Below are 27235 nucleotides of genomic sequence, written 5' to 3' on the forward strand. Positions count from 1 at the left end.
CTCAGTCAGCTTCTCATCTCTGCTCCACTGGCGATACTTTAGTCATGCAGCAGTGGGCAAGGCCTGAGGGTATGACAGGGGTTCCCTGAGGTCCCAGCCTGCATCTTTCATCATTGCCCACGAGCCTTAGCCCACCACAGGAGGCTCAAGCTCTGAGGGATTCTGAGTTGTGGGGCACTTAGGTTGAGTGACCCCTAATCATACAAGGTTCCCCAAAGCAAGCTGTGCTGGGTTTCAGAGGAATGGTATCTAGTGAAGGGAGGAGGTTCGCTTTTGGTTTCTGAAGAGTCTTGCAATGGAGTCCACGCTTGGAACTTGTGATCCTCCTTCCTCAGTCTCCCCTATGCTCCCCTAAGCGTATGCTAGGAGGAGATCTCTGAAGCTGAGGCTCTGAGGATCTGGACTGAAAGAGCAGATGCCACAGCCCTCCACACTGGCTGGCCTGGCTCTCTACCCTGAGGGCCAATACTGCAACAAGGGGCATGGAGGTTGGAGGGGGGGCTATGGCTTAGCCTAAAAACCCTCAACCAGGCGGTGGTAAAGCATGCCTTTAGTCCCAGCACTCTGGAGGCAGAAGCAGACAAATTGAGTTCAAGGCCAGCCTGGTCTTCAGAGTGAGTTCTGGGACAGCCAGGGCTACACAGAGAACCCGTGTCTCAGAACAACAAAAAACAAAACCCACCACCACCACCAAAATGAAACAACAACAAGCCCTCAGGGTCAGACTTAAGATCTTTGAAACCTTGTGGGCTAGAGGGTGTCCCATAGGAGAGAAAGTTACTTGAAAGTCAGGGATTCCATATGGTAAAAATCCTCCTGTGTCTGAAAGACCAGGGGTCCTGCTAGGCAGAGGGCTCTCGCCCAGTGTGGACCCCAAGGCCCTGTGTTGGATGAGGGCCAGAGCCTGCCTCCCTCCCTGGACATGAGCCACCTTGCTGCACCTTCAGCAGCTCCACCTCCACGTAGTCCCGGACGAGATCTGGCTGCTGGCGGCGTTCTCGGCACTGCAGGTTGTCGGTGGCGATGGAGAAGGGCACGGACGTGGCATCCAAGGCGCGCTGCAGCCGCAGCTTCTGGGCCAGCAGCAGGTCCGTCTCGCCAGACAGTTCATCTATCTGTCGCTGCAGTTCCGACTTCCAGCAGTGCATGTCCTCAAGGCGCTCCCCGACCTTGCGGGTGGAGTCCTGCTGAGTACGCTGGGCCAGCGCCTCCGTCTCCGCGGCCAGCTGCCTGCTCTCATGCCGCTGCCGCTCTGAGTAGTCCCGGTCAGCGAAGGCCTGGTGGTAGCGGGCGTAACTGTTCTGATACCACTCGTCCATCAGGTATTTGGCCGTGCGGAAGCCAGCGGTGACCATGCCGGAGGATGTGTCGGCACCGGTGTTGCAAGCCACGTCATACAGTTTTTTCGGCAGGTCACAGGCCTCTATTGACTGTGGGGCTGGCTCCTTGGTCAAGACTGTGTCTGTATGTGCCATGGTGTTCGCTGCCCGGCCAAACTGTGGGGGGGATCAAAATGAGAAGAGGATCACGGGGCAGTTGTCCAGGCACGATCAGTGTGGCAGTACTGGTCACTCTATCCTGAGCAGGGTTCCTGGTCGCCTCAGGTATAATGTATACAGCAACTGCCTCCCGTTGCTGGGCAACGGGGCCACTCAAGAGGAGGGACGGAACTGCCCTCTTAAAGGCTCCCCTCCCCCCCCGCAGTGGCTGGGGAGGTAATGTAAATGGATAAAAGTGTTTGCTGTACAAGAACCAGAGTTCGAGTCCCAGGACACAGGTGAAGACGATGGGCGTGGTGACACACACTTGTAATCCCGGCACTAGGAAGGCAGAGACGTTTAACCTATGGAGTTCGCTGGCCAGCCGGCCCTACCACATTTAATGCGTTCCAGGCCAGTGAAAGACCTCAAAAACTAAGATTGGCCAGGAATGGTGGCAAACACTTTTAATCCCAGCACTCGGGAGGCAGAGACAAGTAGGGCTCTCTGATTTCAAGGACAGCCTGGTCAGGGCTACATAGCAAGACCCCTGTCTCAGACAAAAAAAAATCCCCAAACCAAATAACACAAAAACCAAGATAGACAGTGCCTGAGAAAGGTCACCTAAGGCTGTCTCTTGGCCTCCACATACACACAAACCCCCACATGCTCGAATACACTCATATGCTTTCACATACACACAGAGGGGGCCAGGCAATCCCCAAGTCTCCTCTCTTCACCCCTCTGTGGCCCAAGCAGCAGAGGCTCAGGACTCATATTCACTAGAGGATCTTTGAACTATAGGGCTGGGGTAGTGAAAGGTCCTGAAGTCCCTGACACCCCGTCCCTCCTTCCTGGCTCCTCGGTACTTTTGTCCTGAGATTGCCCCTCCCCCACCCCCATGCCTGGTTCTGAGGTTTGGCTTTACTCTGCTGGAGCAGGACGGAAGAGGCTCTGTCTGCCTAAAGACATTTAGGGGTGAATAAGCTGAGCTGCGGGAGGGGGAAAGGGCAGTGGCTCCCCTTCCTGTACTTTCACCCTCCCACAACTTGACTCCATTGCTCATGTGTTCTGAACCCCTCATGCAGACCCAAGAGACCAAACATCCACCCTACCTCAGTCTCCAGGACTCACTTTGGGAGATGAACCCCTGGGAGTGTCTACAGGGACCCTGAACTCACCTGCATCCAGGGCCACTGTCGAAGGGCCAGGCCCTCCTCTTCCTCCTGCAGCCCATAGCTGTACCGCCCAGAGCATCAGAACTGTGGAGCAGTGTTCTGAAGTGGGTTCATCCACTGGATGTATCTGGAGTCCTGATCTGCTCAAGTAAAAGGAGACAAGTTCTGTCTGGACAGTCGTTCCCAGTGAGCTAGTTGGACAGGAAACTGCCATCCAACCTGGGCATAGGAAACCCTAGTCTAAGTCAGTATTCAATGTGACCAACAGAGGGCGACATTGACTGTAAAATGTGCCAGCCACCCATTTCCTGACTATTCTGGCCTTCCCTGCCACCTGGCCTTTCCCAGAGGCACCCACATACTGGGTTCTCTCTGAAAGAAATCCACACCCTTAGCCAGCATAAATTCTATAACCACAGCCCCTCAGCCTCTTCCCTCGCCATTGCCCTGTCCCGCTTCCAGCCTCAAGAACATCAGGCTTTCTCTGCTTGGCACACAAGCTCAGTTTCACGCCCCACCCTCCACGCCCCTGGCTTCTGCCCAGGCTGTGCATTTCTGGCACCCTCCCTGGTGCTGAGCCCATAGCAGTTAGCCCCTCTCTACGTGCTGGCCTGTCAATCTTCTCATAGTGGGCCCTGGTATTTCCACCAGAATGGACAAAGTAGAAGCTTCCTGCATGTGTGTTTTGTGGGCAGAAGCCCCAAGGATTCATAACCAGACCAAGCAAGATTTGCTTTTGTTCTTCAAGAGCTGGAGGCCAAGAGCCAATGTGGACCTCTCTCTGGCTCCTTTGTGCCTCAGTTTCCCCAGATGGTAGCAGGTGGAGAGCCTCCTAGAACACAACCGTGGCTTCTCCTTAGAATCATCCCTGATATGCTGACCCAGGGACTGTGAAGGAGGAAACCTAGCCTGGGCTCCATGACTCTAAATGATCTTCAGCTTCAGTATTTGAGTAGTGGGGTACAGCAGGTAGGTGATGCTCCCATGGAACCCTCAGGTTAAAGGAACGCCAGGTCTCAGTGTAGTTTCCCCTGTGTCAGGACAGGCTACAAGGTAGATCTTGGACCTTAGTCCCCAGGTTGAGGGGTCAGGACTTGCCAGACATCTGCAGGGTTGGATTGGGCCTTTGCCCCTTCAACCACAGCCTCTAGAGTAACCCCCTCAGTCCAGAGAAAGGCATATGAAGGTTCAGTGTGTAACCTCTCCCAGCCTCCCACCCCACCCTCGGGGGAAGAACACCAGTTATTGCACAAGACTTCCATAAGGGCTGACAAGGCGGTCACAACTATACTCAAAGCGAGGGCTAAGAGGGAAACAGGAAGACAGAGCCATAGTGGGGCACAGCCAAATTGAATGGGTTGTTTGGAGACAATGGTGGCGGACCATGGAACTGTACTGAGTGGGGGTATGGGGTCCTCTCAGGTTGGACTTCTTTCTGTGTTGCAGTTGCAATGAGAAAATTGAGTCTGGGGACATGAGAAAGTTCCCACATTCTCTTCTTCAGCAGAGTTAGGGACCTTGATGAGGCTAGGAGTGCCAGCTCCATGGACACTCTGCCTGCCTGTGTCCCCAATGACCAGGTCCCTCCACGCAGGACAGGCCTGCAGGATGCCTAGGAAATAGAGGGACAAGAGGGACAGTTCTGTGACTTCACGACTGACCGAGAGCACACTCTGTGCTGATTTCTTTACAAGCTCTAGATACCGTAAGTGGGATGGACATGGACGAAAGGGTTCTTTTCTATGGAGTCTGACCAACAGGCCCCAAGTCCAGAGGACATTCCCTCAGCTCTATCCTCAGCCTGCGAGGTTCTAAACAGGAGGGAGGCCATACAGCCTCCACCCATGAGAAGCACATCCTTGCGGGTCCCAGGCTGAGGTGGGCCCAAGGTCAGACTGACAAGATAGGGCCAGCAGAGGAGAGACCGCCATCTGGCCACCTCCAACCCTGGCCAGCATCCCCAGGAATGACAGCCATCCTGGCTGGAGCAGACCCAGCTGCAGGAGCAGTGGGAGGCAAAACCACGCCTCTCCCCCTGGCTAGTGGGACATACAGAAGGATCCAAAGCTCTTTGGCATCCCTGAGCCAGTGCTGCAGTGGGCAGATGTCTGTGCTGCGCAGGCAACACGCAAGCAGGAGGAGGCAGCCAAGGACTTCCGGGAAGGAGAATCCTGATGTCCAAGCTTCAAAGGGCCTCCCAAACGAAGGCAGGAAAGAGCTGTGCAGAATACCGGATGGGGCGTGTGCCCTCCCCTGATGACTCCCAGGATCACTGGGAAAGCCCTGCTTCCCTTCAGAGGATTAGACAAAACAAGGCGATATGGCACGGATAGCATTCTGGCACAGGGCTGAGCCCGGCGTTCTGGCCATCAACTGCAGTAGCCACTGGGCTTGAGTCTCTCCACTTGGCAAGGCAGGACCAGCAGGCCGAAATAATGAACTAATGACTCACCCCTACTTGACTCTCACCTGTTTCCCCAAGCAATGAATGCCCAGGCGGCGGGGGCAGTGGGGAAGGCATACCCATGGACTCTTCCCTGCCTACCTCTTTCCTACAGAGGCAAGACTCAGACAGGGATCTCTGAGGTGAAGGCGGCTAGCTGTGTGTGGCTGTCCAGACATCTGTGTCCACCTCAAGAATCCAGGCGACTCAGTCCGGCCCTCAGAATGTCCCCACCTCATGGATGCACTTTGCTTGAGCAGCTTCTCAGCCATAGCACCAAGGCTGAGTGAAAACTCTTGCCTAGAATTCCAGCTACTGGGAAAGATAAGGCAGGAAGATCACAAGTTCAGCTCCAGCCTGGGCAACTTAGGAAAACTTTGGCTTGACATGAAAACTAAAATGAATTAATTAATTAAAATTAAAAGGCTGGAATGTAGGTAGCAGAGCAGTTGTCCAGCATGGACAAAGAGCTGAGTTCTGTCTCTGGTACCACCAAAACAAACACAAAACCCTAATAAACGAAAACAATGAAATAAAACACAACTTGGGCAAGAGGCTTTATGTTACTTCTTTCCACACCTTAAAAATAATAACCTAAACAGCTACCAACACACTCGCCAAGTGGAAAAAACATCAAAACGTGGAAACCCCGTACAGACAAGCTAGAGCGAGCCCACAACGCCTTTCATGAGCATCTCAGCAGGCCATTCAGCTCTTCAGGAAAGATGCTCAGGTACCTCCCAGCCACTGAGCAATGCTCAGCTTTGAAATCCAGCCACAGGAAATGACTCCAAATCAAGGAAGGAGGTTCAAAAAGGACAAGGAACAACCATTTGCAGCAAGCTTTGTCCCAGCAACACATCATCAGGAGGAAAAAAAAAATCAGGACCTGTACCTAACAGGAAGGCAAACAGAGCCACAGCAAGGATTCCTTTCCAAGGATAGGCTGTCTGGGATCAGAGACACACATTAAAAACACTCAAAGACACATATCTGGTGACAGGCAGGCAGGGAACAGGGCAGGGGCACAGGCAACTACTTATCAGGATGTCATAGACAAAGCAGCCAGGGACAGGAGGGCCACAGTCAAAGTTGACACCCAGGAGAATTTGAGGTTTCAAATACCAAGCCAACAGGAGGCCTGGCCTGGCATCAGCCATGGGAGCTGGGCAGAGGCTGGCCAGCCAGGAAAGATGCTACCATCCTGAATAGGAAGAGGTGGTTCCAGAGAGGACCTGCCCTGGTTTCCATAAAAAAATGGGCCTTTGGGTTCCCTGTAGGACAGTGAAGACTCCTGGGGACGGTTTCACCCTGCCTGGCTCCAACTGCCCATTGAACCATGAGGAGCCTATGAAATGTATAGAAGCCTAGATATGACAGGGCTGGGGGACCAGGGTCTGACCCTCATGTGCCCTCACTAGGAGCTTTCTGTGCTGGGGAGCAATTAAGAATGCACCCCTCTCATTGTAGCTGACTCGCACCCAACAGGCTTGTAAGACAGTACTCTGGGCCTACTGCCTTTGAGGACAGCCAAATCCCCACTTTATCAGCTCAGCATTATCTGCAAAACCTCCTACAATTCCCCGAGAAGAAAATTAAATAGAGGATTTAGCAGAGATTCTGAGTTGGCCTGGGCAGGGCAGGGCTGGGCTAGCTCAATGGAGGCTGCTGAGCTGAGTTCTAGCTGGTGGGCAGTCACCCCACCTGACCCTGCCTGGCCCTGCAGGCTCAGAGGCCAATGGAAAGGACAACTTCAGCCAGTAGGTCACAAAGGCCACCAGACTTTTCCCTTCCCTTCTTCCCTTCCCTTCCCTTCCCTTCCCTTCCCTTCCCTTCCCTTCCCTTCCCTTCCCTTCCCTTCCCTTCCCTTCCCTGAAGGCTGGGGTTCTTCTGCAAGTCCCAGAGCAATCTTGGTAGCTTTCTCAAGGGGCGGGGGAGACTAAAGTAGATTGCAGCTGGTTTCCAGCAAGGGGAAACTCATCCTGTGGGATCTGGGAACTTCTGCTTCCTGAGAGCCCAGTGAACCCTGACTCACTCTGTTGTGTTCTTCATGTACTGTTCCCCAACCTCATGCTCTGTGACATACTAGAACTGTGCTTCTCAGCTGTACAACAGATGAGGGGGGAATACACGGAAGAGGTCAGCCCAAAACTTGGGCCTAATTATCAAGGGTATGTGTCTACCTGCATGAATGCACAGGATGGCTCTGGTCCAGAAGGAGTTGGCAAAGCTTTGGAAATCCTCCCAGAAGACCTATCAGCCACGAAGGGCCAGAGGCACACACTGAGTAAAGAGTCTCTACGCTCACCAGGAGAACAGAGTGGTCACATTCCTGTCTAGAGACCATGCACGGTCAGCTGAGCCTCAGTCCACAGGTCCTCAGGAGCCCCGGTCATCCTGGGGCTTGGAGACACAGGACTTGTCAGTACGGCCAGCCAAAGTTGCCAGTGTGGAAGGGCTGACCCAGCCTGGAAGGCTTTGGGGGCTCATGGTACCTTCCTAGGACAGACACTACCAATGGAGTGTGAGCAGCAGAGTGAACACAGCCCACTGCCAATACTTTGTGGTTAGTCCAGCCCTATGACCTCCAGGGACAGTCTCCTAAAACCTCTAACTACGTGAGCTCAGAGGGCATTGGATCAACAACTCACACTTCTCTGCTGCCTCCCTACCAGATGTCCCTAGCGGCTATCTAGAGACCCTAGAATTCACTATACCCTGCCCTGAGAGCTAGGTAAGGTATCAACTGCAGTCTCTGGAGAATGGTGGGAAAGTAGGACACCCTTCTGTCCCTGGACCTAGTAGGGAGAACAAGAGTGGAACCCATCCACAGTGGGAACCCATGGCCTCTGGCTCCCCCAACTGCCACCGCGCTAGTTGCTAGGGACACCCCCATCCAGGCTTCTGGTCAGCCAGCCTGATGCTTCTTCCTAGCAGGCTTCAGTGGCCACCGCACTTAGCTAGGCGTACCCCCCAGTTCCAGCAGGAACAGCAGCCCTGTGACCTTGATCATCTCCGCTGAGGGGGATGGGGCAGCCCTGGGAGCTCTCAGCCCTAGTGATGCTAAGAGGCCTCACATCTTCCAAAAGATGCTGTCGCAGCAGAGCCGATTAGGGCTGTGCTGCTGAGAGATAAGGGCCTGAGGGTCGTTTGGAGGGCAGGCGCTGAGAACGGGCTGGGATGGCGGGGTTCTCGCTGCCATCCTGGTCTCTCCCTGTTGCCCCGGCCCTCCTTTCTCCTATCCCCCGGTTCTGCCCTATGAGGAGATGGCAGGTGAAGGGCACAGTGCTACCTTGAAGTCAGGACACCGAGGGATTCCTGCCAAGTGTATCTGAGAGGGGTCAGGCCCATGAATGATGTTGGTCCAGGAGCCTAGCCCAGCTTATTTTTCTGCCCACCACCCAGGGACAGAAATAGACAAGAGGGTCTGGACTCCACCCATCATCACTTAGTCCAAAGAGCCCCCGAAAATAGACACAAAGAAAGTCAACCAGACTCACATGCTGCTCTCCCAAGGTCCTCTTGGGAGCCGTGGCTGCGGCCTAGAGCCACTTAGCTGATGGAACCAGGAGCACTCAAAGTTCAAGTCCCCACCAGGAGGGAGAAAACCACCCATTAAGTGCAGGAGGAGACAGCAGGCCCCTGGACCAATCTCTGCCCTCCTGGCCAACCTGTCTATACCACCCAGTCCCCACTCCCATCCTCACCACCCCCTTTCCATGCCAGCCTGTAGACATCTTCCGGCCTTGACTTTCACACTGAAGCCTCTTCCCTGTATTTCTTCCTTTCCATAGAGCTAGCCTGAGCCCCTGATCTCCCCACATTATGCTCAGGTAATTCTTGTCACCCTGTGCTCTTTGAATGAAGCCAAAGATTGAAGATGCTGTCCCCAGGGTTCATCTGAGGGCTGCAGACCTTACCCTGTTGCCTCTTTAGCACAGGTCTAAGGACAGAGGACAGAGAGGAGCTCCATGCCCTCTGAAGGGGTGTGGGGAGTCAGCATCTCACAAGCAGCTCCACTTCTTGCCCTCTGGACCCCAAGCCAGAGCTGTCACAGAGGAGCAAGATGCACCCTGACCTCTGGGTTGGAAGGAATTTGAAGCAGGGTGTTAGTGACAGGGCAAAATGAACGATTATCCTTCTACACAGTCCTCGGCTGCTTTTAAGAAGAGAGCAGAGAATGGCGTTATTATTATTAAGAAGCTGGTCAGTGGGTTAGCAAGGCAAAGAAGGGAACCAGAACGCCTTCCACACTGCAGTAATGACCACATAGCCATGTAGGTGTCAGGTGGCCATCCCATCTTCTAGGCTAGAAGGGGAAGGCTGGCTTCTTCCTTTCCTGCGGGCCCTGAGCTCATCCACATCCTCCCTCTGCGATCCTTCAGTTTTTGCATCTTTACTTAAGGTGGTCTCAAATGTCACCTTAGCCCCAACATGTTGACACTCCTCCCAGACAGCAGGGAGAGCCTGAGATGGAAGAGGATGAGGAAGGGCTGGGCTTCCAGATGGCCCAGGAGCAGTTGCAGATGGCTACACATCAGGAGGTGAAAGACGCAGGGAGGCCCCAGCCTTGACTCTGCGCTCCTTGAAGATGGAAAAGAAGGTGGGTGGAGGCAGAACCATGCCCCGGTCCACTCAGCTGCCGAATCTCTTCCAGCAAGGCCAGGCTGCCCAGCTGCCACCTCTAGTGCCCATGGCCACATCCACCTGCTGAGACTGCAGAGCTGCCCAAGAGAGAGTGTTGCCATGTCCAGGCCAGTGTAGCCTCTGATTGTGTCCTCCCTACGGCCCAGTGTCAAGGCCAGGAAGCCAATGAGCGCTTAGTAGGTCATAGCATGGGATGGGATGGCAGTCCCACAGCACTTAGTAACGACCTGCCACTGGTAATAGAATTACCCTGACAGGTGTTGTTCCCTGCATGCACTGGTACTCATTGGGCACCAAAATCAAAGGTGGTTGTGGACTGCTCTAACCCCCAGATCCATGCAGGATCTCAGTTTCTACTTGACACGTACTTGAGCCATTGACTGTGGACTAGGCTAACATCCGCTGTTGCATGGGCAGGGAGGCTCCTGCACACAGTGGCTAAATGCAGCAAGTGAGGGTGAGGAAGGCCTCTCAACACCAGGGCAGGGCTAGGGTGGAGGGTGGAGCTACCACAGAGGCAAGGGGGTGTGGCCTTGGCTGCTCCCCATTAGCAAGGCCTCCCCCTGGAGGCCCCTGATCAGGCTTGAAATAGCCCAGCAGCAGCCAACACAAAGGGCCTGTAAAGACGCCAGGGCGGGCTGGCAGCAGACCCCTCCCTGGCGCTAATGCACTGTGCATTATTGTAAATGGAGCTTTTTCTGAGCAACAGCAAGGGTGCTCAGAGAGACAGCCTTGACCGGGAATAGACTCTGCCTCCCGGCTCCAGATTCACAGGGGCTGCTTTCCTGGGGGTGCCACCAGCCTCAAGGTCACCTCTGCTCTTCCCCAGGCTCCCCTGTCCCAGTCACCATGTCCCTACTGGTCCCTGGTCCCTTCCTTGATCATTCTGACCCTGTGGCTGCACCTCTCCTGGAATCAATCTCCCTCTTCTCTATCTGCAGGGATCTGCCCAGGACCCCTCTGGGAGATGGGTCCTGCATGCCTCCAGCCCTCCCCTACCACCCTGTCTGTCCCTGGGTTTCCCCTCACTTCCACCGTCCACCCTATATTCTAGCTCATCACGTTAGAGATCAGGGTGGCAATCATTAAGGGGCACATCAGTTTCTGGAGACATTTTACACCAGCCCCCACAGATTTGGTGGCTTAAACCAACAGTTGATTCTTCATGGTTCTGAAGACTCAGGTGGGGCCTTGGGATGTGGTAGGGACCTACAGGGTACACCTTCCTCCAGTAACCAGGAAAGATCTTCCCTGTCCTTGCCATTCCCGGGGGCTTCTGCTGGCTCAGAGCTGACAGTCTTGCCCAGGATGGGCTGGGGCTTAGCAAATCTGTTGGCCAGTTGATGGGCTGACATGGCGTGGGAAGGGATGTATGGAAAGGAATCAGGAGGCCTGGGTGTTTGAGTAGTGAGCTCTCCGCCTACTGTACAGGTAAGTCAAAAGTGCCAGCTGGAAATGGCTTTTGATGTTCTTTTAACAAACTGGAAGAGGCTTCCCTGCCCTCAGCACTAGCCAGGGAGGAGACACAGAAGGCCGTGGTGCATTCCAGGAACGTGGCCTGGTTCTAAGACAAAAGACCATCCACCTCTGTATTTCAGTGAGAAACTGCTCACCAGGCCTGGGGAGTCCAGGGTAGAGGTCAGTCTAGGTCCCCATTGCCAAAAGTTGAAACATTGCCACTGAGAGCCACTCCTGTCTGCCCAGACTACTCAAGAGCCCATGTGTTGGAGGCACCTTCCCATGCATTCCACATCTACCCGTGGGGCTTCCCTGCCTTGGTGTCCCTCCCCAGTAGTCCTAGAGGCCAGAAGTCTGTCAAGGCACCTTCTCCAACACTGGAATCTGACTGACAGTCACTTGCACCTCAGCCTGCTTGGACTCAAATCCTTCTTGCCATCTTCCTACTCCTCGAATATAGCAGTGAGGGGCAAAAAGATGAGACCCTGCCCACCCACTTTTGAAGCCTAATAGCCCAGAGAAGAGAGTGAGCACATTGACTCACCCAAAAAATGGATGTGAGGGCTGAGAAGATCCTCAGGCAGTAAAGTGCTTCCTGCACAAACATGAGGATGTGAGACCTGTCATTCATATATAAACCTGGGCATACATCTCTGCATCCACACGCCAAGCTCTAAACCCATGGTTTGGGAATCACTTTTGCTTGGTCCAATTAAACAGCTCATCCACCAGCTCTGCCTGGTCTAACTCTGGTTATGCGGTTCCTGCACTGGCCCAATCTAAGCCAGGACAGAGTCTCACACCAGAAACAGCATGACTGGCCAAGACAGCATGCCTTCCTATAGAAGTATATTCTAATGAGAACTACCTGGATGAACCCAGGACAGAGAATTTAAAAGAATGATTATAAACTTTATAGAATTCAAAAAATTTAAACAAGACACAAACACTTCTTTGAACTTTGGGGATAATAAAAACACCTCAGAAATGCTCAAGAAAATGAAAATATACAGCTGAATGACATGACAAAGATAATTCAGGACTTGAGAACTGAATTCAATAAGGAAAAGGAGATCAGAAGAGAAAAAAGGTGAAAATAAAAAAAAAAACAAACCTCAATATCTTAATTAGAAAACTCAGGGAAAGCCCAACAGGTAGGATGAATCAAACAAAATCTAGAAACAGGACTAAATATAAAACAGAGAATCTATACCAAATAAGCAAAGAATAAGAGGAAAAAAAAGCCACACACACAAGAAAGAAATGCCTTTAAAAAAGACCAGATCTTCTAATTATAGGCATAAGGGGGGAGAAAGAATCCCGGGAAATGGCATAGACCAGATCTTTAATAACTTAAGAGAAGAAATCTTCCCCAAACTATAAAAGACACACCCATACAGACACAAGAAGCACACGGAACCCCAACTTAGACAAGACCAGAAAAGAAACTCCCCTGGGCTTATCACAGATAAAACACTAAATATACAGAACAAAGAAAAAAAAAACATTGAAAGCTGCAAGAGAAGAAAATATAAATCATATATAAAGGAAAATCCATTAGAATAGCAGCTGGTTTGTCAAAGGAAATTCTGAAAGCCAGAAAAGCCCAGAGCAATTCATCTCATGTTCTGAAAGACCAGGACTGCCAGCCTAGACTACCCAGCAAAACTGTCTGCCATAGTCGAAGGAGAAAGAAAAACTTTCCATGATCCAAACATTCTTAGAAATCATATCCAACAACAGCAAAACGCTAACCCTAATACTAAACTAAGCAATACTTTGAACCAAAGAGAAGAAACAGTATATCCAGAAAAACTCGAGAAAGAAAACAAATGAAGCTATAATTAATGAAATACAAAGCACAAGAACATAAACAACAAAATAATTGCAAGTCAATGCACACCTTTCAATTATAACATTAACTATTAATGGTCTCGACTATCCAATCAAAAGACTTAGGCTAGCTGAATATATTAAGAAAACAAAATTAAAGCTGGACATGGTGACACATTCTTGTAATTCCAGCAGTCAGGGAGCCAGAAGCAGGTGGATATCTGTGAGTTCAAGGCCAGCCTGGTCTACAAAGCCAGTACAGGACAGCCAAGGCTACACAGAGAAACTCTGTCTTGGAAAAAAGACAAAGAAAGAAAGAGACAAACAAACAAACAAAATCTGTATCTCCAGCTATCTTAGATTTAAAGACAAACATACCCTTAAATGGAAAGGGTGGGAAAAGTGCCCAAGCAAATGAGATCCAGAAGCAAGAAGGAGTTGCCATCCTAATATCTGATAAAACAGACTTCAAAATAAAAACCTGGACATGGTGGTGTGTATCTATAATCCCAGTTCTGGAGAGACAGAGACATGAGGATCTCTGGGGCTTGCTGGCTAACCAGTCTACCTGAATTGATAGGTCCTATGTCCATTGAGAAACACAAAATAAGATGGGGAGTGACCAAGGAAGACACAAGACATTGATCTCCGACCTCCATCTATGTGTATTCATGTGCACACATAACTGCATACACACACACATAAACTCACATATACATACACAAAAAGAATGGATGTGAAGGTAGAATTATAAAAGATGATACCCTTCCACATTTCAGGAGCATTCAAAGGATTCTTCATGTAATCACCTGGGCTCTAGAATGCACAGGGATTTCCCAAGGGACCAGAAATGGAAGAATCTGCCTCCCACTCTCTTGGGAAGGTCAGTGTCCCCACCTTGGACAACTCCTCAGCCTTCACTAAAGGTGAGCCTTTCACATGACAGGAGGCTGATTCTTAATTGAGTACATAGCACCTGCCTTGAACTTCAGCCAACAGGATCTGTGATGAATTGTTATTTTTAAACTCTTCAATGGTGTGTGAGGGATCTAACGGGGTTTGCCACAGGATAACTCTCATAGGCAAAGCCAAGTTTCAATGAGGCAGCTGCCAGGCTGTCCCCTCCTCAGTCACCACTTTCTGAACCTGGAGCCAGGCACTAGTGGCTTGGTGGCCAGTAAAAGAGGTTCTGAAAGGTCAGAGTTGCTGGACTAGAAACGCTCTCCAGGATGGTTGAGGCTATGGAATCCCAGCCAGAAGCAGGATTGTGTGTGTCTAACAACAGTCAACACAAGGAAGAGGATGCTCAGGGAGAGGAGGTGCCCAGCTTCTGCTACCAAAGGGCTTGAAGGGATGGATAAAGAGCTTCAGGCACTTAGAAGCAATCACTCTGGATGCAGATGGGTAGAGGGATGGAGTCCTGGACCACAGGTCCTGGGCCCAGGGACTAGCTGGGGTGCCACTCTATGGAGAGACACCATGACCCAGTTTGGGAGTTCTTCCAGTTCACAGCACAGGTCTGCACAGACATGGTACCTGAGGATCTTACCCACACTGTATATAGAGTAAAGCCCTCCCCCCAGTTCCCTGGGGAGTGTGAATCTGTGCATCTCTTTGTCTTCTAGTAGCTGTTGAAAGCAAGTGTGTTAGGGCTGTTCCTAAGACCCCAGTTCCCACCCTCAGAATCCTTAGGAGGCCTTAGCTGGTGATTCTTGGGTTCCCAGACATGCTGAACCATCAAGAGAGGAGCTGTGACCCTAAGATCTTTGAGAGGAGAGATGAGATGACAGACAGCCCCAACCCTCACTAGGAAACATCACAAGACCCTTCAGGCAGAGGGCATAGCTAATAACATATCACATCCCCCAAAGTGACCCTGATCACTTAGTGATGACAAAGTCCCTCCCCTAAGCCAGGCCCATGGCTTAGACTGCAACAGAGTGGTGACGTCCCCCAGGAACATCCAAGCCGTTCAGCTCTTCTGACCCCCTCCTTGCTGCAGGCTGGTTTTCCAGGATGGTCCCACCCTGCCAGAACCCTGATGTCTTGGCAAGGCCCAGTCTGTGAATCTTGACAAAGCTGCTGACAGTTCTGCAGATCCTCCTGGGCAGCCTTCTGGGACAGGGGCGATAGGAATGGGGGTGGCACTTGACTCTAGACATTGCCCTGAGACAGAGTGGGTCCTGAAGTCATAGGATTTAAATGTCACAGCTGGGGATGAGGAGAGGAGAAGGAAGGAGATTTGACAATCAAGTGGAAAGAGAAGTGACTGCAGACCATGGAGAATTGCTGGGAATGGACGCTCGCTTCTAGGGGCAAGCAGTGCCTGCTGACCCAGTGCCACGGGTCTATAAATACCCTACCCAAAAGAGCTTAGACATAGGAAGCAGGGGTAACCAGGGGTTCTGGTGGACTGGCCGCCTTCGAGGCCAGCTCTGTCACAAGCTCCTCCTACCCACACTGTATCCCAAACTATGCCCTAGCCCACCATCTTTCTATGCTTCGAGCTCTCTGCAAATTGCCAAAGCTGGAGCTGGCAGAGCTAGGGCAGAGCCCTTGTTGAGCTAGAGTCTGGGCACACAGCAGAGGGGCCAGAGCTGTGGGTGGCTCAACTCAGTGGAATATGGTAGCTACAGCCAAGAGCTGAGAGCCTTCTGGGCATGAGGGAATGGGAGTAGATTGAATCACTGTGGCATGAGGGACAGGGCCGCCCTACCACTTCTGCTGCTACATAGAGGACATTAGACTCCAAATGAGTGGTGGAAAAAGAGGCATAGCATTGCCTACAGGGTGTGAGGTATGTTCGAGGCCGGAGGTCATCCCAGTGAAGGCTACAGCCATAGCCCTGAACTCTACCCATACAAAGATCCCGTGTCTAGGTCTCATGGGTCAAAAAGACCAGAAGTGTGAGGAATACTGGCCCTCTTGGGTGGAGAGTACACAGAGAGCCTACCTGCCCAGTCCACCATGGTCCCCACTGAACACTTCAGTTCACAGGGGCTGGGAGTCTGCTCTGTGAGTTCCATATGCTATAATATCTATATGCCTTGACTTCTACACCAGCCAGCTGGATTCTCAACTGCCTTCCCCCTAGAAGAATTCAAGCAATCCACAGATATCTTTCTAGCCCCACATTTCTCTTGTAGTTCCAGGGGTTCCATGTCTGACTGCCTGCAAGTCAGTCCCTGGATTTTAAGTTACTTAGAATTGTTGGAGATCCACCAGGCCACCCTAGATGCCCTGTATCCTTTGGGGAGACTGAGGCCTGCAGAGGTTAGAGACTGTAAACTTCTGCTCTAGTCTCCTTGTGGCAGAGTTCAGCTCAAAGCATGTTGCAGGAGGGCTGCCTGCTGAGGCCTGATCTCTACTCCAGGAAACCCAGGATATGCTGGACCCCATCTGGGTTTCTCTTCACTTTGGTCCAAGGCAGAGAGACATCAGCATCTGGTGTCATTTGGATCCGACGGAAGCCTCTGTGCCCCACCAGAGTTGGGGTGGGGATAATGGAGTCAGGCCATCCTGCCTCTGCTCCCAGCTCTGAGCAACAACATCTGCTCAGGGAACATGGTCCCCTCTGCTGAGAGCTCAACTTGAAGGGAGCAGTGGGTATAGGGGACCCAGACTATAGTCACTGTCCTCCAGGGTGGTCTCCCTGAGCACCAAAGAGAGCTGTCAGAAACCCCTCCTGCCCCTGATGCCTCAAGAAAAAGCAAGGCTCAGCCAGCAGCAAAGCTCCTACATTTGGTTGGAACCTGTGCTCATCCAGCCCCTCGGTGCCGGAGACCGGCCGGATGCGCGTGGCTGTTGCCTGGCAACCCCCTGCCTGCGCGCCTGAGCCCCTGCGCCCACGCAGCCATCTCTGTCTGCGCTCAGCAGTCCTGCCCGTGGGCCCAGATGGCCAGGCCAGGAGGGGAAAGTGGAGGGAAATCTCCCCAATGTCTGCCCTGGACAGGCCGATGTCTCTGTCCCTCGGGTGGATTCAGAGCTGTCCCTCAGTGGAAGAGGGACAGGCAGGGTTAGCCATGTCTGCCTGGGTGAGAAGAAGCATCTGTGGTTCCAACCTCCTACACACAGCATCCAGTTCTTCTAGTGTCTGCCCTGCCCCACCCGGAGCTCCCTGACCTTACCTCTGCCTCCTCCAAAAGAGCCCTGGGGATGAACAGCAGCCTTTGCCATTCTAGGTGAGGAAACTGATGCCCGGAGGTTGTGCTAGTCTAACCTGCGGCCATTGGCCCCAATCAGAGATTGCACAACTCTGAGAAGTGAAAACCCAATTTTAGACCGGGGGTGGCATGCCCTCCACCCGTGTGACAATCTGAGGATCACTGGATGGGTGTGAGGCTCCAATTAAAGACATCATGACATCAACCACTGGGGGTGGAGAATGCAACTGCCTATGCTCCAGGAGGTGACTCCATTGCCACTTGAGGTTACCCTACTGGACCCAAGCCGGGACTAGGACCTAGCGTGACATATCTAAACTATTGTGAAGGGCTCCGGAGGCAGAGGTGACCTCTCCCAGCAGGACTCACTAGCTGGGACTCTCTCTGCCATGCATTGGCCCTGCAGCACCCTATGACCTATGAACCCCACTTTCCTGGCCATCTGGACTAAAACAGTTCCACCTGCTTCCTGACCATTTGACCCCAGAAATGTCATTGGAGAAGCAAAAACACCTCAGGTGACAGAGACATCAATGATAAGGATCCTAGCCCTGATCATAGGAGCCAGTGGGTCCCTGACAGTAGTGACAGGAAAGGGCACAGGGGACAGGAGGTGGGGGGCTGTACTGTGGGAAAACGCAGCAGATGCAAAGGCTCAGGGGAAGAACACACCTCCTATGTGGGTGCGTGAGAGGGACCACTATCAGGCAGAGGGACCTGGTCCAACCTCTTGAACATCTCTGAGTTACACAAAGCATGGGAAGCACAATGAGGGTCCCAGCTGGGCTGTTTTTCTGGGCAAGGGCCTTAGCAAGGTCAGGCTGACCCCAGGAAAAGACTGGTTAGCCATGCTGTGGACGAATAAAGCTGATAAGCTCAAGAGAAACGCCCCCCTCCACACCACTGAATGTACTGAAGTTGTTTGATTAGTTTTTAAACTCTGGGATGCCTCCAAGCACCTGCAACAGCAGACCTGAACACCAGGAACAATCCCTACCTTGTCTCCTCCAGATGCCACTTCCTAAACCTGGCCCAGAGCGTCACGGCATCTGCAGATCCCAGGAAAGCATCCTGGGTGAGGGAACACCGTCTGAGGAATGGCACTGAGGGTGGAGGCATGAAGTGTCTCATCCCTGGCTGTGCCCACAGGCTCAGGCTGCAGGGAGCAATCAGCGAGCACTTGCTACGTACAGCAACAGTTGCTACTCTTTTCTCCACTGCCTGTTCCCACGAGGCAGGGACAGACCATAGCACCCATGAGACAGAGTCAAAGTCAATGGGGTGGAAAGTTAAGTAGCCTCTGTACCGCAGACCTGCTCCTGTCCTGGGTTTCTACCCTCAGGCTGGTGCAGAGGAGTAAGATGTGAAGGGACCCGGACCCAGCCCAGTTGCCTGGTCAGAATTTCTGCCGCCATGTCCACCTCCAAAGCCTTTTAAAGTCCTTGCCCCCTGCCCTGGACCTAGCTTCCAGGGAGGCCAGTCTAGACAAGTCTAGGCTGTGCTTTGGTCTGTATGTTCCCTGCCAGGTGACCTGGGGTAAAGAAAGGCCTCAAATTATGGCTTCTGTCCCAGTCCTATAAGAGGAAACTGACCTCCATACTCCATCCTGAGAACTTGAAGCCCCTTCAGCAGACCGTTGGAAGCTCAGGCTGACCCACCCTGATCCAGGCCTCACTGTCGTTTCCCAGGCTGCTGGTTTGTGCCCAGATTCTCATTTATAAAACCTGCAATGGGGCCGCAGGTGAACCTGGGGGTGAAATGAGGAAGAGAGGCATCCTGCCCTGCAGCTGACTCATGGGAGGCAGTGGGCGTGGCTGTCTCACCGGGGCTTCTGGGCTCCTCCAGGCAGATTGCAGATTGCCGACGACTGTTTGTTGGAAACAGAACCGACATTTGCATTACCAGGCCTGCAGCCCTGGAAACCAAACACTGTGTTCTGAGCTCAGGCTGCGCCAGGCCAAGCAACGCCTCTGCCTGTCTAGGGGGGAGCAGGAGACCTGCTGGCATTTACCCCTATCCCAGGCTGAGTTATCTGCGTGGTCCTCAGGATACTGCAGTTTTAGGAGACATGACATCTATCCCAGGGGTAGAGGAACAGCTGGAGGCAGATTGGGGCTTTCGCCCTGCTTCTCTGTCCCAGCCATTCTGTGTCGTACGGGGATGAAGGCTCAATAGCCAGTGTACAAAGCCAGTCCTGGGGCCCTGGGAGCTTGTGTCTCCATGGAACCTCTCAGCCCTTGAGCCACAGGGACCCAGATGGAGCCAGCTTGTTCATGTCATCATTCCCCAGCAGCCAGCACAGGCCTTGGCACACAGGGGTGCAGGTCACATGTTTATGGAACGAGTGAAAGGTTCCAGAAGTCTTGCTCCAGGGCACTGCTCTCAGGAGCCTTCTAAGCTGGGATGCCTCAGCATCAGAATAGAGGCTGACATGGGGACACTGCCTGCCTGGCAAGATCCCTGGGCCTGAAGCCAAAGCTGCATGTGGAAAGGTTCTGCTTGCTGCCTCCAGCCTCTGGACCTAGTCTTCCTCGTTTAAACTGGTGCCTAGCCTCTGCCGCAGAAAGTCTCGAGAAGCCTTACTCTAGGCAGCTTACTGCCTCTGGATAGTGTCAGGAGGCCCTCAGCAAAGCCGCCCACAAGCTGATCACCACGGCTGTTTCCGTGGAGACCTTCCCTGCCAGGCCACTCAGGCTCCGCATGTCTACAAAGAGCTGGGATGAGCCTGTGGAGGATGAGATGATGGTGGAGGCACCTAGGCAGGGCCTCTCCAGCTCCTCCCTCAGACACGCTCACAGCCACAGAGCCCTCTTTACTCAGTGGCAGTGAGGCTGGCCATCCTAAGTTCCCACCCGAAGCCCAGCTCATACCCCTATGAGCAGCAGAGGGGACGGTGAAAGAGAACTCTTCAGTGTCACCCCACAGGTCCTTCCCTGTTAGGCCCACACCGTTCATTCCCCACTCCTCCTCCACCCAGGGCCAGGGACCACTTTCTGCCCTGGTTTATTTTCTGGTGTCTTCAGGAGTAAACTATATGCAGCAAAAAGCCAGGTTTTAAAGGTACAGTTCTCATGGAAGTTTGGAGGTTGAGTAGGAATATGTTTGGTGGCAGAAGGAAAAGAACCACACTTACCAGAAAGCACTACTGGCAGACAGATCATGCCAACTACAGTTCTCCTGTGGTCATCAATTCATGGCTAGTGGGGACGGGTTCTGAAAACAGAAGCACCCCAAGGGTTAAATGTGAGATGCTTCAGAAACTGTCAGTTCATGCCTGTGTGCCTGAATAGAAACGGAAAGATCTCCAATTTCCCAGAATCCACTTAATCATTGACCCTCTTCTGCCTATACCAAAGTAATGGCGGTCATAGCACTCAGAGCTGACCACACTCAGTCACTGTCCACTGGACATGATAAGGTTTGAAGCCAGAGGCTACCTCTGGCCCTGCCAGAGAGCCACATCTTGCACATTTACTTCTAATGAGCTCCTGAGCAGGGCTGGGAGAGCAAGAGGGCAGGATGGTGGGACCAGTGGCCTCCAAAAGACAAGTGAGAGGCTTGCCCCATGGGTCCGGGAAATGTGATCTTATGGAAAAGGGATCTCAGCAGATGTCATTATGCTTGAAGCTCCTAAGCCAGGATGATCCTGGATCATCGCATAGATTATCTGAGTGGCCCCAAGTCCAGTGACATTGTCCTCCTAAGAGACAGGAGGCACAGGGAGGGCGGGTTATGACAACAGAGGGAAAAAACAGAGTCACAGTTGAGCCTGGAAGACTCTACTTAATGGAGCTGTGAAAACCTGCCATACCTGTGCTGGATTTCTGGATTCCAAGTGTGGGGCAGCAGGTGTCTGCAGTTCCTGGTCATTTGTCACAGAAGCCTCAGAAGTCCTGCACATTGGCCTTGGTCTAATCCAAGAGACCCCAGCTGCAGGCCCAGAGTTCCAGGGTCACACTCTCCTGCCCACAGACAGGGTCAAGACTTCCCAGGGAGGGGCCAGAGGCTGATGAGGCAGGAATAAAGGCAGGGCTGCCACAGCTGCATCATTCCTTGAGCTACCTAGGGCCCAACTGCAGCCCCCTACTTAGGGCTGCTTGGTAGCTTGGAAAAATTCTACAAATATGTGATGTTCAGGGATTCAGTCCAAGCGCTGGGTGAACATGGAGAGGCTCTTCCCTCATCGACCTGGCACCGGTGTCTCTAGCCTTAAAAGAGCCTCTGTATCTGCACTAACACAGTCAATTTCAAAGCGAATGCAGCATCCCTTGGGGGAGGAGTGACATCCGTTCTCAGAACTCCAGTAGCTTCATCCCATCACATGATCGTGAAACCTGAGCCCCACCAGGACCTGGGTTCCCACAGAGAAGAGCCTCTCAGTCATGCCTGGCCCGGCTCATCCCCTTCTGCCTCTGCCCTGGCAGTTGAGATGATCTGCGCCAGAGAGATGAACTAACTGGGTCTTAGCCTGATGCTTCATTCTTGAAAGCAGTTTCCTCATTGGATCAAACACGGTGAATAAACTCATTAGGAAGCTGTGGAGGCAACAGCTGCAGACCAGCAACAGCAGACAGGCCTTGAAGCAGAGCGAAGAAGCAGAGAGAGGGCTTGGTGTGGGGCTGCAACGTGAAACGTGCACATACATGCAGGGTCACAGTGCCCACATGTTCACTGAGCATGGGTCATGCAACATGAGCAATTCTAAGCATACCCTAGGGGTTCACCAATGCACATAAACTGTGAAGATCCCATGGTTTCCTCCTGCCTCTCTGGGGGCCAGTTGAGTACCATAGTCTCTGCTTATGATCTCCGATTGTGACAAGAGTCTATCCATAAAAAGTCCAGGCTGCAGCCTACTTGGCAGACATCCACCATGTCTCCAGGTGACCCATGATATGGCTTAGTAACATGGCTCAAAGCAGGCTACTGGTGTCACCTAAGCTAGTCTAGGGGTGCTGCTCATGGCCATGCCAGGGCTTGTTATAAGGCTTGGTGGTCCAGCCAGTGGCTTGGCTTGACCTTTTAGGTCTATCTCATTGGCCTTTTATTCCTGCCTTAAAAACCCAAGAAGGTCTGTCTGAACAGACTGTGTGTTTGCGTACCTATCAGCCTTTCTCCTTCACCAGGTGGAATGAGGGAGCATCATCTGTCAGGACCACGTGTCCCAGCTCCCAGACCAGGCTGCCATTTGTCCCCACTTTCTCAGCAGACAAGCTTGCTGGCTATCCTCGCTTATCTAAATGTAAGGGCAGCTGGGTTAGCCAGGGTGGTAAGGATCTATTCACTGCCGGTCCACCATCTTCCATCCACCTACCCACCCAAGCACCATGGTCACATTTACTTACTTTAGCTGGTGTCCTGTGCCTGCTGACCAGGCAAGATAGAGTAATGCAGCCTAGCCTTGTCCCCTAAGCAAGTTGAGGTTCAAGTCCTAGGGCACCTGCTTGCCATAGGAGTCACAGTCCTGCCCATCATGTTGTCCTACCTGAGGGACTTTGCTTCATTATCCCCACCAACCCCAGCAACTCTCCTATGTGAGCCTTGGCCTCCAGCTGCCTGGGCCTTGCCCCATCATGGCCACTGACTGGATGAGGTACCTTGGGGACAGAGCCCATTCTCAGACCCAGCCAGATGGCTACCCAGCAGCTGATAGGAAAGGGCAGGGCAGGGCCAGGCCTATAGAATAACCCCTGCCATTAGGCCTGGAGCCTCTCTTTGGCCTCCCTCCCACCTGCCTTGTGTATGACTCCAGTCCTATCTCTCCTTTCCTTCCCTGTAGCGTCTGAGAAGCCTTAGGGCAAGACCTTGGGGCTGGGCTCTTGCTCAAAGGTCAGAGCCCAGAATGAGGACAAATATTCCATAAAAGGCACAGACCTCCAAGTGTAAAGGAGCCAGCTGCTAGGAGTGAGCTGCTGGGGCCGCATGGAGGAATGTGGGTCAGGCCCTCCTCCCAGATGCCCAGTGCCTTAAGGGGAAGCTGAGTTGAGGGGGGAAGGTCGGAGACACCACCCCCAACTGCCTGGCCTCCCTTCTGCTACTGTTGCCTTTGCCTGGCTTTCCTTCATGTGTCTTCCCCTTAGCAGGAAACCCTGTGAAGACACCAAGGCACCATGCATGGAGGCCCCAGCTGAGCCCTTGGCCAGTGGCCACCCTCTGCATAGGGATGAGTCACAAACCCACTTACAGTGGGAGAAAATTGAGCCTGGGTATAAAAGTCACCTGCTGTGGTCACAAAGCTAGGAGGTCCAGCTGATCTGTTACACTAGGTCTGTATCCCAGGGACCTGATACCCATGGGGCTCTCTCCCAGCTCCTTACTTCTTCTCTTCCTTGCTCTTCCTCAGTCCTGGTCATGCTCTGGGGTCGTCTAAACCAGCACGCTCATGCCCAGGTGGCCAGGTCTACTGTACAGGCAATTGTCTTTCCAAGACATCAAAATGGGTAACCACCTGCTTACTTCCTCCTCACAGAGCTGACAGTTCACGTGGGGTGTGAGGTGCAGCAGCAGCTGAACAAACACCACAGGGCCCCACAGTCGCCATGCCCGGCTGCTGGGCAAGCACAGGGAGGTGTCCAATAGTAGGCACTTACAGAGGCCATAGTGGCTTTCTAGCTCAAAGGGAGCTTACCCAGCAGAGGTGGTGAGGCCCAGGGGAATCCTGAACCTCTCTCCACAGAGCAGGGATTGGACCTTACAGAGTGGGGACATGTGGCCAGGATGCTGTAGGGTCCTGCCCAGCTATGCCATCTCTTTGGGGACATTTTTGGGGGTCAGGCTCTCCTTCTAACTCCAGAGGCAAAAGATGAAGCATTTCCTAGTCCATGAAAAGGAGTGGCAGGAATAACAGTGAGATCTGGTGTTCATCTTTGCCATAAGAGGGACACAGGTCATGACTTGGATTATATGATGAAGGTCTAGAGTTCACCCAGAATAATACTCAAACCTCCCAGTGTTGCTGGATCCAAACTTGGGGTGCTTCCCCATCGTATGCCGCCTGCCAGCTGTGAGTTGAAAACTGGCAGGTGGGGTCATAGAGTGAGTTGAAGAGGGGCCCGCTCAGCTGTGCTCAGCCAAGGACCCACTGTGAAGCTCCAGTGATTGCCTGACTCAAGGCCAAATCACCCCTCAAAGGAACCTTGCCAGCCTGCTGTTTACAAGGAGGCAGGGCCTGAGTATCCTTTTCAGAGGGGGTGCTCCAATCTCAGAACCTGTCCCCCACATCTTCTGGGCTGTCATTATGGCTGCCAGCTTGTCCTGTTTAAATATTTAATCCAGTTAAATATTAAACCTCTTCCAAGTCCCAATTACAACTGGATCAATTCTCCGAGGCTGTGGGGACCGGGCTGGTGCTCTGCTCCCTTACCTAAGCCCATCAGCCTGAGTGTGTGGAGGAGGGATGGAGGGATGTAGGAGGGAGTCTCTGAGTAGGGGAGGGGTCAGAGAGGGGTAAAGTGAGTGAGGGGCCTGTAAGCAGAGGAGGGGTCTGGCATAGAGGTGGGTTCAGGGAGGAGCCTGGGAGAGGGAGAGAGCTGGAGGCAGGGTATTCTGGCTTCTCACAGTGTTCACTTGGGTCTTGGGGCTCCTCTACCTGTGGTCCCCTCTCAGCACTGCTTCCCACACTGGACAGGAAGGGAATGTCCCCTCTCATCCCTAAGGATCTGTCTGGTGAGAACAGAAAGGAGAAAAGGAAGATCTGCGAAGGCTCCAGGCTTCTAGACTGCCCCCACGGAATGGGCTGAGCCTGTGAGTTTCCATCTTGTGGACTCTGCCTACAGGGATAAGGGCCAGAGGGGGTGGCAGTAGAGGACACAGGAGGGGACCTTGAGAGCTGGACCTATTTCTGTTTAAAACTAACTTCCCAACCATGATCCATTTTACATAAACTAAAAAGCAGGGAAAGGGCGCCTTGCCTTCACCGCCCTTTGCAGTAACACAGCATCCTGAGGCTTTTGGGTGTTTGCAAACTCCTGGAGCTGAGGCGCACTTGGCATATCCTTTGGGAGTTGCCACCACCCAGCAAGGCATGCAAGCATCTGCACGGGCTCCGTAGCCTAAAGCGGGTACTGAGATTTTCAACCGCGTGTGGCCAGCAATCAACAGACAGTAAAACAGTTTGGGCCGCTCTTGGCCTTAAGCCTCATACGGCCTGCTGAGTCTCACAGGACACCTCCTGTATTGGAGGGTTACAGTGTGACCGCAGTCTGAGCGCGGTGTCTTATCCCCTCCCTCCCCCCCCCCCCCCGAGAGCTCTTTCCCCAACAGGTGTGTGCTCACTAACTCAAGATGTGATCCGCTGCTGAACTGCTTCTCACCCCGCCACAAATGATGCTCATCAAACAGAAGCTTCTTTCAACTTGAGCACTAATTGTAAGTTTGCATAACGTAATTCTTACTGGTGGCTGTGTTTTAACAAGCAGCTTACTAATTTCCTGAAGGTTTACCCACTGGCTCAGAGGAACCTGCTCCCACACAGGGCTGTGTCACCTGCTTAAGCACCTGCTGAGTTGGTGGCACCTGCACTCCCCTGATCACAGTGTGACTTCTCAGGCCATGTGCCTGGCCTGTGGAAACTGCTCCTGCCATGCTCCTGCTCTCTGTTCCCTCAAGATTTAGCTATCTAGCCTTGACCACGTAACCCTGAAATCTGATGGAAGGGCTCTTCCCTTACTGTTTTTTCCCTTACTATTCTTGGCTCTTTATTCATACAGATAAAATGTATGGTCATCTTCTCAGAGCCCAAGAAATACCTGCTGGGGATTTGATGGAAAGTGAATTGAATGTGTAAATTCACTTGGGCACAACTGCCACCAAGAGTTTGCTTCTGAGAGTGTTTGGGCTTACCAGGGCTCCAGGTCTTCCTTTACGGCCTTGAAGAGTGTGTTTTGCTGTTTCCTGTCAGTGTCACGTGCATATGGAGTTCTCGGCTTGTGTGAAGCCTCCGGGTTCCTCCTTGCAGTTGTGTGATGCTGGTTCTTTGTGTGCCCTGCACTCACTGGCCATTTTATCCAGTACTGGAGACTGAAATCGGGCTTCACACACGCTAGGCAGGTGCTCCACCAGTGAGCTATATCCCTAGTCCTATTCTGTTTTATTTTTCATTGTGTAGTAGGGACTCACTAGGGTGTTCAAGCAGGCCTTAAACTCATGATCCTCCATTTTTAGTCTCTCAGGAACCACATGAGTGTAACACCAGGCCAGGTTCACCTGCTGGTCTCAAGGCCATAGACTTTCCTCAATTCTTAGCATTCAGTTCCCAGCTTATCTTGGGGTCTTGTAGCTCTCCTTGGTGAACTGCATGTTTATGGTGTTTGGGGCTCATTATGTTTCTTAAATCTAGGGCTCAGAGGATTCACTGATTTTGGAAAATTCCCAGCCTTCACCTCAGCAATTTTCTCCACTTACTCTTTATCCTCTTTCTAGAACTTCTCGAGCAGCTCACTAACTTTTTCTGGAAAGAGCCAGATAGAAAACTTTGCAGACTTTACGGTCTAGATAGCCTGCGGCAACTTTTCAACTCCTTTGGTTCAGTATGAAAACCATTTATCATGTGAGTGGGACAGTGTGTGTGAGAAGCAGGATGAGGCTGTCCCAGCAAAGCACTATGACAAAAGCACAGGGTAGGTCCCTATTACCTTTATGGTTCATTCTAGAAGCATGTGGGACCCAGTACTCATGCTCGAGCTGTCTCTCTTTTTTATATGTTCCAGCTTGCCCATGCTCTGTGGGGCATCCAGTGATGTCCTATCTTTATCTTCCAATTCACTAATTCTCTCACCAGCCATACTCAATTAGCTGACTAACCCTTCTGTTAGCTTTTTCACTTCAAAGATTATAGTTCGATCATCTGTAATGTCCATCCCTCTTCCCCTACAGTATTTTATTTCTATCCTTAGGATTTTGTGGGGTTCCCCCCCCCAATTTTGAATTTGCTGCTAGGATTTATGGTGAATATGAAGGAGATGACACCAGTCCTGGCAACACAAGGAAGTCATCTTCCAGGTGCTGTGAGTTCAGGCCTGGCTGGAAGGTTATCCC

At 52.3% G+C, this 27235-nt stretch overlaps 1 protein-coding gene across 3 annotated transcripts in view; it reads right to left on the reverse strand.

Moving 5' to 3' along the window:
- Window positions 1-27235, reverse strand: part of Tekt4 (tektin 4) — a 42650-nt gene that overhangs the window by 3357 nt on the left and 12058 nt on the right. The window contains exons 1-4 of one of the 3 annotated variants that reach the window (XM_060363964.1): window positions 21012-21544; window positions 20334-20413; window positions 2660-2796; window positions 942-1496 (exon numbers count right to left, since the gene is read on the reverse strand). In XM_060363964.1, coding sequence (XP_060219947.1) covers window positions 942-1496; window positions 2660-2665 — 561 coding nt within the window. In that variant the 5' untranslated portion in view covers window positions 2666-2796; window positions 20334-20413; window positions 21012-21544. Of the gene's footprint in view, window positions 1-941; window positions 1497-2659; window positions 2797-18792; window positions 19046-20333; window positions 20414-21011; window positions 21545-27235 lie in introns of those variants that run through there. The other 2 variants (XM_021637232.2, XM_060363965.1) reach the window with 2 other exon arrangements.

The sequence above is a fragment of the Meriones unguiculatus genome, chromosome 11 (genome assembly GCF_030254825.1).
Source record: "Meriones unguiculatus strain TT.TT164.6M chromosome 11, Bangor_MerUng_6.1, whole genome shotgun sequence".
NCBI classification, from domain to species: domain Eukaryota; kingdom Metazoa; phylum Chordata; class Mammalia; order Rodentia; family Muridae; genus Meriones; species Meriones unguiculatus.